The sequence below is a fragment of the Propithecus coquereli genome, unplaced genomic scaffold (genome assembly GCF_000956105.1).
Source record: "Propithecus coquereli isolate 6110/MARCELLA unplaced genomic scaffold, Pcoq_1.0 Scaffold98, whole genome shotgun sequence".
In the NCBI taxonomy this organism is placed as follows: domain Eukaryota; kingdom Metazoa; phylum Chordata; class Mammalia; order Primates; family Indriidae; genus Propithecus; species Propithecus coquereli.
In genome coordinates this window covers 6,546,741-6,559,855 of record NW_012156173.1, presented here as the reverse complement: position 1 = coordinate 6,559,855, position 13,115 = coordinate 6,546,741, and the positions used below count along the sequence as shown (strand labels likewise).

Below are 13,115 nucleotides of genomic sequence, written 5' to 3'. Positions count from 1 at the left end.
AGATACTTAGATGTTGGTTAAGATAATTTAACCAATCAAATTTATCTTCATAAACTGCATCATTACTAAGTAGGTATGAGAACTACTAACTAAAGACTAACATCATCAGCTCAGACTCCACTGCCTCCACACACTTCCAGTGTGATGCAGACGGTGAAACCTTATGACTTCTCACCATTTAAAACTAAGGAGCCTCCATGGGCTCAGAGAGAATCCTGCTCTAACGAGAATAAAAGATAGGAGGTCAGAAAACTATGCCGACGGCAGTGTTGCTGCCAGCCAGCTGTCTTCTCTGCTGCACAACAAAGTGGCAAGTGTTAGGTCTCTAGGACAAAGCTAAGGATAGGACACAGATGGTGGTGAGATTAAAAATGGGACAATAAAGAAGGAAATAAGGCAAGTCAATCAATAAATGCTTTAGTTTACTGTATTTAAAATATTACAATATGGGAAAGGAACAGGCCACGAGATTGTGTTTTTTTAAAAAAAAAAAAACAACTATAGACACAAGTACAAAGGAGTGCTGGGATGGAAGATTTGTCTTGATGTCCAGAAAAGAAGGATTCAAGCAGGGACTTGAGGGCTGGCTAACACGTCAATAGGCAGAAAGCAGAGATGAAACAGTGACCAAGAACTACCCCAAAGACATCAACAGGGCCATACAGCAAGCACCCAAGGGATCAGGGCTAGTGACCACTGCAAGATAACACAAAGTTTTGTGCCTGAGGATTGTCAGTGATGGTGGCATTAACAAAAGTGGAAGACTGAAGGAAGGAAGACAATGTACAATTTTACATATACTAAGTTTGAGGTGACAGTACAGCCAAGAGGAAATGTCTAGTATGAACAGAGTCTGGGCACCAACCTCAAGCTCTGAAAAAAGGACACAGCCAGAGAGATGTTTTAGAGACAGCTGAAAAGAGAGGATTAGATTTCATTATGCCAACGTCAAGTCAATTCACCTAGCTATTCAACAAATATTAAGCACTTACTATATAAAAGGTGCTGGGGGGCGGGAGGTTACCATGTTAGACAAGACAAGCCCCTGTGGGTCTTATATTTTAGCAAGGGAAGACAAGCTGTAAATAAATGTGTAACTCCAGGTTGTGATTAAAAAAAAGTACAAAGAGAAAGCAGAGAAAGGAGACTAGAAAACAATGACAAGGGGAAGGTTACTTCTCAATAGAATGGTCAGGGAAGACCTTTCTGAGCAGACTTGAGCCCAGTAAGAGTGAATTCTGCAGGTCTGAGAGGAAAGCTGCATGTCAGAGAGAACAGGGAAAGACCCTGGAACAGTAAACAAGCTGGCCATAACTGAGGAACAGCAAGGTCAAAGAGTTAGGAGGGATAAGATCCTAAAGGGCCATGGCCAAGAGTCTGTATATAATTTCCCTTAAGAGGTTATAACCATCAACCGTAAGCTGCCACTTAGATTATAATATCCTTCTGACTGCTCTCCCCCCGCACTCTTATTCACCTCCAATCCATTATCCACATTGCATAAAAAATAATCTGTATAAAATATACATTCACTCCTCTGTCACTCCTCTGCACAAAGCCTTTCAATGGTTTCATACTGTGTGGCTTCTGCAACTTAACCATCTTCACTCAACAGTACGTGAGATTCACCCATGTTGCTTCTTATTACCCAAAGGTCAAAACTGTGCAAAACTATGCATGATTTAGGGATGTATACACATGTAGTAAAAATAGAAATAAAATTAAAAAATGTATGAATAGAAAATTCAGGATAGTGGTTACTCCTGGGAAGAAGGAAGAAAGGAAAAAAGGAGGGAAAGGAAGGCTAGGATTGGAAAGGAGTAACCAGAGGACTCCAATGGTACCAGGTAATGTTTCATTCCTTAAGCTGGATGGTAAATATGTAAGTGTTTAATACATCATTTTTATATCTTTGTATATATGTATGAAATATTTCATAGATTTTTTAAAAATCTGCAATGTCTTTCCACTGATCTTAGCACAATGGCCAAACACTGATTGCTCCAGGCCCACAGGCTCTATCCTTCCCTTTCAAGTGTATTCTTCCCTCTGCCTCTGACACTACTACTCTGGCCTCTCCACCTGAATAGTTCATTCTGATTCTCCCTGTAGACTCAAGGATGGCCTCTCTGTCCCTTCCCCAAATAAGACCCTTCCCTCTCGGAGCACTCTGTACATTCACAACACTTATCACATTATAAATTAGATAACCAGCAACTTAAATCTCTCTCCGAGAGAGTGCAAGGATACCAGAAGGGTAAAGACATTCCTGATGTGTTCATTTTCCAGCTAGGTCTAGTATAGCACCTTGCACACAGTAGAGTTAATAAAATTTTTTGGAATGCATGAAGGGACAGAGAAACGAATCTCAATGGAAAGCACGTCTCGTATTAGTGTACCCTTCCATCCTTTCCCTATTCCCAATTTCCTCCTCCACTCCCACTCAAACACTGGACATGACAAATGGTCAAGTTAAATAAAAAAAGGAAGAGAGCTATGCAGTACTCGACTTTATGCTTTAAAAGCAGGGTCCTCTAAAGACCTATCTTATGAAATTACTCCTGGCAGTGGTGAAGAAAATTAATTGGGGAAATGGAAAAAGAAAAAAAAAAAACCCACTGAACAATGTTTTGGGCTGCTTTATGAAATCTGAACCTCATCAAAACCACAGTTTGAGAGGACAGATTTTATTACCGAAACCAATTCCCAAAGAGCTCATTTTTAATCTACTATAAAGTATCGCCCTTTTTAAGTTGGTCTATTTAATTAAAAATTGTCAAATAAAAACTATGTCCAGAATTCTACTTATCTGTATCAATTCAAAGGAAAGGGACAGTGACTTTTAATTACTGAGCGATTAGAAAGGACTACATATTTCTTTTAAGGTGAAAGTTACAATTTTCAAAACTTTTTTCATTATGGCAATTTTGAAACATGCATAAAAGTAGAGAGAATAGTATAATAAACCCCCAGGCAACCATTACACACCTTCCGTAATTATCAGCATTTTACCCATCTTGTTGTGTCTGTCCCATTATTGACTGAATGACTGACTCCTGGAGTATTTTAACATCAGACCATTGCACTCATAAAAACTTCAGCAGATAAGAAAGGTTAGTTTTTTTCACAGAGGCACAAGGCCATTTTTACCCCTAACAAGATAAACAACGGCTACTTAATAACATCTAATATTCAGTCCATATTCATATTTCCCTGATTGTCACAAAAATGTCTTTTTACAGTTGGTTTATTTGAATTGGTATTCAAACAAGATCCACATATTACATTTAGCTGTTATGGCTCTTAAGTCTCTTTTAATCTAGGACAATCTTCCTCCCCCAGCCTTGTTTTTCCTGCCCTCCTTCCCATAACATTCACTTACTGAAGAAACTAAGCTATTGGTCCTGTAGAATGTCCTACATTCTGGATTAGGCTAATTGTTTTCTCATGGTGGTATTTAACTTTTTCCTCTACCCTTCCTATTTCCTTTAAATTGGAAGTTAGATTTGGAGGCTTAATGAGATTCTATTCAATTTTTTTTAGCTTCCTATTGTATTAGGAGGCATATAATTTTTGGTTGACCCACTTTTAGCAGTCCTAAGATTGTTAAGAAAAAGTTTCAATTTTAAATTAATGGTTTTAGCATCCGCAGATGATCCTTGCCAAGAGTCATTATTTCATTAGGGGCTACTGCATGGTGATTTTCTAATTCTGTTACTCCTTCTGCATTTATTAACTATAATTCTGTTATAAATAATTTTCCTTATCAACTGTTCGATTACTCCATAATAAAATACATACAGGAAAAGCAGAATAAATGCCTTGATTCTTTACTGTTTTTTTCTAATCATCACAATTCCATGTACAGAGTGAAAATATACGTGTGTGTGTGTGTGTGTGTGTGTGTGTGTGTGTGTGTGTGTGTGTGTGTGTTGTTTCAATTCATTATTCTCATTTTGTTTGTTTCTTTGTTTTGAGACAGAGTCTTGCTGCTCTGTCACCCTGGCTATAGAGTGCAGTGGTATAATCACAGCTCACTGCAACCTCAAACTCCTGCCTCAAACCCCGCCCCACTCCCTAGTAGCTAAGACTACATGCCCAGCTAATTTTTTTTTAATCTATTGTAGAGATGAGGTCTCACTACATTGCCCCAGGCTGGTCTCAAACTCTGCCTCAAGAATTCCTCCTGCTTTGGCCTCCCAAAGTGCTGGGATTACAGGCAGAGCCACTGCATGCCTGGCTAATACTATGTTTTTAAAGTCACTTGAAATAATTATTTTCAGTATCTCATTATGGTACCAATTTGCTAGGCCAATAGATTCATTTGTTTCTGTTGTTTTAATTTTTAGCAATTACTTTTTCCTCATGAATTAAACTATGACTTTTAATTACAGATTTCAATGGTTCCAAGGTCAAAACTATAAGTTATGTTTGGAGAAATCTTATTTCCATCCTTGTTTTCTCTCCCTTGCTTTTTTTCCCCCTACCCATTTTTATTAGTTTTTAAATTATCTTTCCATTGTTTCTTTTTGAAATTTATATATATAAAACATATAGTATACAATATATACTATCAATATATTTAAATATACATGCTTGTATTCATCTCTTTACATAAAAATATAAGTTTTACATATACTTAAACAGCTCTGTCACTAATTCCACTTCATATTAGCTTGCAGCAAAACTCAAAATAATTTCTAGTTTCATATAATTTAAAATTATCAAATAAAATTGCATAATTCTCCTACAGATGTTTCCTAATAGATTCTAAAGGAGGAGATAAGAGGTTCTAATTTCTAGCTACAATTCACTCACTAACTCACTTTGGAGATAGGCACAATGTTGACACCTACACTGAGTGTATGAGAGAGACTACAGATATAGTAGCAGTAGTTGTGCTTCAAAGTTCTTCTCTACCTGAACAGATTCAATTATAGTTTCCATCTACTTAAAACTATCATTTTCCCTTCTTAAAAAATTTTTGAAATCTTTGAGGTAGATAAATGGATTGTGAATAACCTTACTTTGCAAGGTAAATCAAATCACTCCTTTAATAATAAATATTTTTTAAATTTACATTTTGAATACTACAATACCCAAAATATTACATAGCACACATATCAAGGTCATTAGAACCAAATGCTTATTAAGAAAAGAGAGTGGCTTCCAAATACTGTTGCACATTGGAATCATCTGGGAATTTTTAAATAATATTGATGCCTGGCTATAGCCCCTAGATATCATGACCTGAGCATGAAGATTTTTAAAAGCTCCCTAGGAAATGCTAATGTGTTGTAAAGTTTAAGAACCACTGAGTTAAGACAAGCATTTGCACACTTTTAAAATTTTTTTTTTTTTTGGATACAGAGTCTTGCTAGAGTGCCATGGCATTAGCTTAGCTCACAGCAACCTCAAACTCCTGGGCTCAAACGATCCTCCTGCCTCAGCCTCCCAAGTAGCTGGGACTACAGGAACACAACACCATGCCCAGCTAATTTTTCTACTTTTTGTAGAGATGGGGGTCTCACTCTTGCTCAGGCTGGTCTTGAACTTCTGACCTCAAGCGATCCTCCCACCTCAGCCTCCCAAAGTGCTAGGATTACAGGTGTGAACCACTACAACTGACCCAAAGTCAATGCTTTTAAAACATAAGGATTGAAAAGTGATGACAGATACTACATCCTATTGGCAGTAAAATCCAAAAAGGAAGAATTGATTCAATTGACACCTAACTATAAACTATTTTTTTCTACAATCACAATTTTTAGGAGGGAAAGCTTTAAACTGCTATTTTAAATTGTAAAAAAAATGAATGAGCATGACTAAGTATGCAAAAAGAAATATATAAAGTCCAATTGTTTCCTCACTTTTTTTACAAAAAAGAAAGACAGACAAAAAAATATTCCTTTAGTTGACAAATCTGTTGTGGAGTTTTAAAAATAAATGCATTTCTGAAGGGCTCACACTGGTGTTACATGCATGACTGGTTGTCATTCTGCATTAATATTTTTATTGGTACCCATCATTATAGACTTTTCAGCTTCTATCATTATCAAAATGTAAACAATTGATTCATTTTGTAAAGTAAACATTTCAACCATATGGCACATCTTCGTTATAAAATATGTAATTAAATACATTTTCTCCACAACAGGATACTAACAGTTGCCTGCTTAATTCAAAAATAAGTTTTTATAAGCAATGCTCAAAAACTTTAACAGATCAAATATCTTATAAAAAATTCAGCATCGATACGCCTTGCTATTTGAAAATGAGAACAAATTTTAACTATTTTTAAAAATTGTGAATGAACTGAAAATTAGAAATTGAAATATTCATTCTACATCATCTTTAAAGTCACTATATCTCACTGTTAGTAGCACAGTGTTGTAAGTCACGAAGTAGAGAAACAAAATTCTCAACTCGCCCTCTCTTTTTTTCTCCTTCTCACTGAATTTTTAAAAATGTTTATAATCTCCCATTTGTATTATACATTTAGCTATAGGCTAAGCCAATGGCATTTTATGGGGCTCAAAAGACATAATGACCTCTGTAGACACCAGTTAAATACCATAGAGAAGAATCTGATGCCTGCTTTGATGCTAAGTTTAGCAGCCATGCACAGAGATAATAACCATGTTTTTATGTCTTTTCATTTCACCAAGACCTTCATTCCTCAAGGCCTAAAATATATCTAAATGTTGGATTTCTCTTTTTTGCTTCATCTGACAATCTGAAAATTGATTGTTGGACATTTCTCACATAGTTATCACATGGTAAAATGGGTAACTAGAGGAATTCTAACTTGTTTTATGTTTTTCTAGCCTTATTATAATAGGAGCAAATAATAAAAATAGCTCATATTTATTCAGTGCTGGCTCTGGTCCAAGCACTTACAACAACCCTATGACATACATTCAGTCTGCAAAAGAAGAAACTAAGGTTTAGGAAAAATAAATAACTTAATCCAAGGTCTCATGGCAGGTGTAAATTACAAAGCTGAATTCAAACCCAAGGTTGACTGGAACCATGCAGTTTATCCTAATTGTATAGTCTCTTTCATGGGAGAAAATGACCCATTATTTGTTATTCTATGTCATGATATAGCTTCTCTGAACATACTGGTGGAAAAAAATAGAAATTGGCTATGTTCATTCACTTATTAATTTATTCAACAAATATTTATTAGCTCCTGAAAACTCTCATTTGACCTTAAATCTTTTTAAGTGTTTCTTAGAATATACATGCACTGGACTGAATGTGACCCCTCAAATTCATATGTTGAAATCCTAACCCCCAATGTGATGGTATGGGGGGGGCGAACCTTGGGAGGTAATTAGATCATGAAAGTGGAGTCTTCATAAATGGGATTAGTATCTTTATATCAGGGACTTCCAAAAGCTCTCTCACCTTCTTTCCACCACAAGGGGACACAATGAGAGGACAGTAGTCTTTGACCTGAAAGAGGGCCCTCATCAGAACTCAACCATCCTGGCACCCTGATCTTGGACTTCTAGCCTCCAGAAATGTGGGAAATAAATTTCTGTTGTTTATAAGCCACCCAGTCTATAATACTTTGTTATAGCAGCCCAAACAGACCGAGACAGAAACTGGTGCGAGAAGTGGGGGTGATGCTGTAACAAATATCTAAAAAAGGTTATCTTCATTTGTTATTTCACATAACCAAGTGAAATATGTGACATAACAGACTGATTACTGAAGTCACTTTTAGCTGGATTTTCTATGACACTAACATCCAAGGCATCTTAACTGATATAAATGCTTACCAAGAGTTGCACTTGAAAAGAAAGTGAGAAAGGACAACCTAGAATAATAGTCTGCAAACAAACACACATAAAACATAAAAAAAAAAAAATAATGTGTCTTCAGTTTAAAAAACTAGTTGCAGAATTATAGAATGAAGTAAACCTAGTTTAACAGCAGTTAAAATAGCAAAGATCTAAGTGTTTTACTAGTGGACACAAAGTAACCTAACTCTACAACATGGCTGAGGACAATGTAAAACCGTTTTAGGTAACCTTATTAGAATTAGATGCTCAAGATTATGGTGACAAAATCTTACAAAGTTCAGCACTGCTCATCACATTTCTGGAATAAATTAGGTATACTACATTAAAAGGGACATTGAAAAACAGGAGAGTATCAAAAGACGGTTTCCAGGAGGGTGAAAGATGTAGAGACCATGTAATCTGAAGACAGGTTGAAGAAATGACAGATGCACAGTGTGGAAGAGGGAAGACTGAATAGGATATGATGGCTATTTTCAAGGATTCTCCTGGAAAAGAAGGACTGGACTTAGTCTCACCACTGCAGAGAAAAGCATTAGAACAACAGCTGGTTGCTATAGAAGGCAGATTTGAACTTAAGAAGAGCAATTTTCTAATCATTAGAGCAATCTGAAACTCAAATAAGTTATCTTGTGAGATAGTGAAATTCACTTTCACTGAGATGAAGACTAAGTGACCATCTGTGAGAGACACTGTAGAGCAGTATTTCCCAAAGAGTAGTACATACACCACTAGTTGTACAAGAGATAGTTTTAACTGGCACATACACTTATTTTATTTATTATGTATTTATTTTAAAATGCATTAAAAATAATTCTAAAGTAGCCATTAATCTCATGGTTTCATGAATCTTACTGTTTGGGGATAAATGAAGTAACAATTTAAAGTTGCTTTAAAGAAAGACATTAAATCAATATATCCCATTTAACTTAACTAGATACTAATATATTATTTTATGATGTTAGTTACTGCCCTAGAATTTATATAGATAAGCAATAAAAGGCACCAAAAATCTAAGGAAAAAAAAAACTTCTAAGAAAAATATTTTTTAAAAAAGAAAGAAAAGAAAACCATTAAGTTAGTTATAATTATTAATTATTATAATAATAATTATTATTATATAAATAGTATAAGAATATGTCAAAAATCATGAAGGTACCACAAAAATGTCTGAATTTTGAACATTCTCGCATTTGAACAACCTGAAACTAAAGTTTCTCCTTTACCAAAGTTATCTTAGTATTCAGAAATTCTCTGAAAACATGGTAATTTACAACTACATTTATTCAAAGAGCGATCACAATAAAATGAGAATGAAAATTTTTCATTATCTCACTAACAATCTTAGAAATCTTGATTGTTAATAGTTGCAGCTATAAAACGTCTGGACTCCTCATATAACTAATCTTTTATCACAAAAGACTAATATTCTTGCATCTAATAAGCATTTATTGAGGGCCTTCTATGGGCCAGGCACTGTAGTAGATACAAATTTAAAGTAAATTTGCAAGTTTTCATTTGAAGAATCTACTCCTACCTTGAGGAAAATTTTAAAACATTTAAGGTAAAACACCAAAAGAGAATGTCTTTACCATCATGTTCATTAAAAAATATATACGTATTTTGGTATGACTAAAGCCCAAACTATTTTCTATACTACACATACACACAAAATCTAGACACATGAACCAGATTTAGATATAAAAATTCCTTCAGTAAGCTCTGCCTCATAATCAGTATTTGATGTTCTTGCTCCAATATATTATATTTTGCAAATCCTCAAGAATCTTACTGAAGCCCTAAAGATAATCTTGTGAAGTCTTTGCGAAAAGTCCACCTACTTCTATCTTGAGGCACTGTATGGCAGGCATATTCTTATAGCATAAAGAAAGTGATGGGACTCTCTGGAGAAAATGATGCCACAACACACTACTGGAGGCATTTTTTCTGACTAATGAGAAGCTTGACCTTTTCTTTTCTTTTCTTTTCCAGCTCCTTAGGCCAAGAGGTACTTTATGTTTGAATAATCAAATAATAAGTGACATCTAATATGTATAAGGAACACTAACATTTAAACTGGTCCCCTGAAGACATTTCTCCATGTGTCCATCCGCAAATGGATTTCAACCAAACTCTAAAAAATAGTCAGCCCAGAAAGATTCCCCTCCTACCTCCTGAGTGTGTTCTTTATAGACCTGCAGTGGCCCTGCAGCTTTGGCGGTATCCCAGAGCTGCAGCGACCCATCACCACTCCCGGTGACAAGGACATGTTCATTGTTCTCACTCCAGGTCACATCAAACAAACCATCATTCCAGTCAAAGCTACACCAGGAAAACAAAAAACAAAAACACTTACATAGGCAGCTAAACAAAAAGAATAACCATCACAATTTTACAGTTATGGAGTTTTTTTCTTATAGATTGTCACATATTTTAACAAACATTATCTGGTGTAATCTTCACAACTATGGGAGATAAGTAGAGCACGTACTTAATAGATAGAGAAACAACTTCAGAAAGGTTAAAAGAACAGCTCATATCATACAGGTAGAAAACTGCCCACCTGGATTGAAATTAGGCTTCCCAACAACAAAAATGTAACTATTTATGTGAGGGCATGCTGCCATACCAGGCTGCTCATTGTTTTTTGTGGTTTATAGGATGGGCCAGCAAGCACTTCAAAATGTCAATTTAGAACAATAATTTCAACCTGTCTTATACATCTTTCACCTGAGCCATGAACAAACAGGTAGTTACTTTCTGATAGAATTTTATCTACCTTTGACTAACCCTGATGGGAGTGTTAATGAGTCCAACAGTCCCACAGGCAAGACAGGAAGGGATGGAAAGGATAGCAGACACTAGATAATTCACAAAATGGATACTAAGCTCCTGCATGAGTAAAGCTAAACTATATTAAGAGGAAAGCAAAGAGAGGCAATATCACACAGTATACCAGTTCACATTTTTTAAGTTTTATAATTTATAAATGTACACTAAGAGGTATGCTTTAGAAAAGACACTAATAGAAGACATTGAGAAGTATGCTTTAAAAGAAAAGTAGCATAATCATAACTTAATGGCAAAAATAAGTTCTATATTATGCAAATACTGAAGTTCTCTTTATATTGCAAATTAAAATACTTTAGTGATCAAAAAGTCAAAACCTAATTCTATTAAGGCTTTAGTAGTAACAGAGAATATATGTAAGTATAATAATTAGAGACACTTTACCTTCTAAAAAGCCTAAGCCCAGATTCAATTTGATCCACTATTAGCAAGGTTCCACAGCCTAAAGAGAAAAAAAGTCAAGATCATGCAGTTGAACCTACCAGGGTAACCTACCAGGTCAAGGTGGTATCAGGAACTGAGTACCTGATTTTACTACCACAAAAGTTATTGGGACCATGAATACAAAATGATCAGGATTGTGTTCTTTTTTTGTTTTTCCATATAGTGCTTCAATCATTAAATATTCAACTTACAATCTCACCTATGACTGAAATCCACATACAGACCTAATAGAGAGTAGAGATACTTACAGGCCTACTCTGTGGCCAAGGCTAGTCACCAGGGACACAAACCTTCCAAGTCGGTGTTACCATCCCTATTGACAGATGAGAAACTGCAAGCTCACAGACACCAGGAACTGTGCACCTTCTAAAACACCTTGCCTCCCCAATAAATCTAAAACACATCTCACACAGAATTTTAAAACATAATATGAATGTGGAAATGCCTGATACAATTTACCACATACTTAACAGTGAAATGCTGAAAACAGTATTAGCATCAGTTATCTACCAAAGATGAATTATTTTACTAAAAGATCAATGTTTTTTAAAAGTCATATTTATTTTTATAGAGACCAAGAGGAAAATTCTATCTAAACATAACTGATTTTTTTTTTTAAATACCAAAGTATCATTACAGACTCATGAGTCTTCAACCTAACTGTTGGGCAAGTACTGTAAATCTGAATGTGGAATCGCTAAGTGCAAATGGTGAAAATATAGAAAGCAAGTATTTCTCTCCGAATTTTAGAAATCACATCATTTTTTTTTCTGCTGTAGGCCCAAATACAACAGAGCACTGACATTATGCAATGACTTGTTGCATATTGCTTCAGTGTGTAAATAGCTAGGCTATGCATTAAAAGCAAGCAAAATCTAGAATGGACACATGCATTTCCATCTAGTCCACGGCCAGAGACAATTAACTTGAACCTCTAACAAGTGCTTGCAAATATATGTATTCTCCAAGAGACAATAAAAGGTGAGGGCAGAACTTGACACATTTCATGACGGCCATAGTGAAGAAACTCCAAGCGTCTGCTCAGGAGCATTCTTCTTAGGAGGGACAGCCCACATGTTTTTGGCTCAGGGCTCGAATGCAGACTGTGGGATACACATGGACCAGATAGTAGGGCATGGAGTGACCCGGCAGACCGTCCTCCAAGTGCTGTTCGGCCGGTCGGACTGGCCACACAGGCTCACCCCCGCTATCCGCACGGGGGCGTGTCCCTGAGTATGTCTGAGAGAGAGAGAGGCGGCGGTGGAGTCCGGATGGCCTTAAGGAACAAGGACATGGGCTACTAGGCTACATCCATATGCTATTCCCACATTGTAACTCGAAAAGATGACTGACACCATCTCCAGACCAACTCCCCACGTTTGTTAAAGGAGGAAAGCGCAGCCGGCCAGTGCCTCTGCTTCCCCCTGGCGTAGACTCGCGGCACCATCTACTCTCGGAAGTGCTTTCCCACGAGTTTGAGAAGCTGCGGCTCGGCTGGCCCCTGTCCCCGCCCCGGCGGCGCGGCCCGGCCTCACCCGCGATGCCGTAGTGCTGTGAGGCGGCGCAGGCCAGGCGGCCCGGCAGGTACGGGGAGAACTCGGCGGCGTAGCCGTGGAGACCCGGCACCCGCAGCGTCCGCACCGCTCCACCGCGCGCCGTACTCATCCCGCCCGCCACCTCCAAGCCTCGCCGCCCTAGCCGCGGAAGCAGTTCCGAGTCAAAAGCGTGTGATCACGACTCCGAGAGAGAAGCTAGAGATACCCAGGAAGACCAGGCGGAAGTGAGACGCCTGTGTTCCGAACTGTAGATTCTGATTGGTCCAGGAAGGAAAGGGCATTGACTCCGAAGGAGGCCATTTTTGTTTTGGGCAAAAGAAAACAATTCTTCACAGGGAGGCGATCTAGGTTAAGCGGTAATTTTGACGACTTTTGTTATTGTATCAGCCTCCTCTTCGGGACCATCTGGTTTTTATTAGCTTTTGAAAGATTGACATCAGGAAATTTTTCTGAT

The 13,115-nt window shown here is 37.0% G+C and overlaps 1 protein-coding gene across 1 annotated transcript in view; it reads right to left on the bottom strand.

Moving 5' to 3' along the window:
* Positions 1 to 12,887, bottom strand: part of PEX7 (peroxisomal biogenesis factor 7) — a 109,690-nt gene extending 96,803 nt beyond the window's left edge. Inside the window, exons 1-3 of the mRNA XM_012665177.1 lie at positions 12,641 to 12,887; positions 11,046 to 11,103; positions 9,983 to 10,133 (exon numbers count right to left, since the gene is read on the bottom strand). Of these exons, the coding sequence (XP_012520631.1) occupies positions 9,983 to 10,133; positions 11,046 to 11,103; positions 12,641 to 12,770 (339 nt within the window). The 5' untranslated portion in view covers positions 12,771 to 12,887. The remainder of the gene's footprint in view (positions 1 to 9,982; positions 10,134 to 11,045; positions 11,104 to 12,640) is intronic.
* Positions 12,888 to 13,115: the final 228 nt, after the last annotated feature.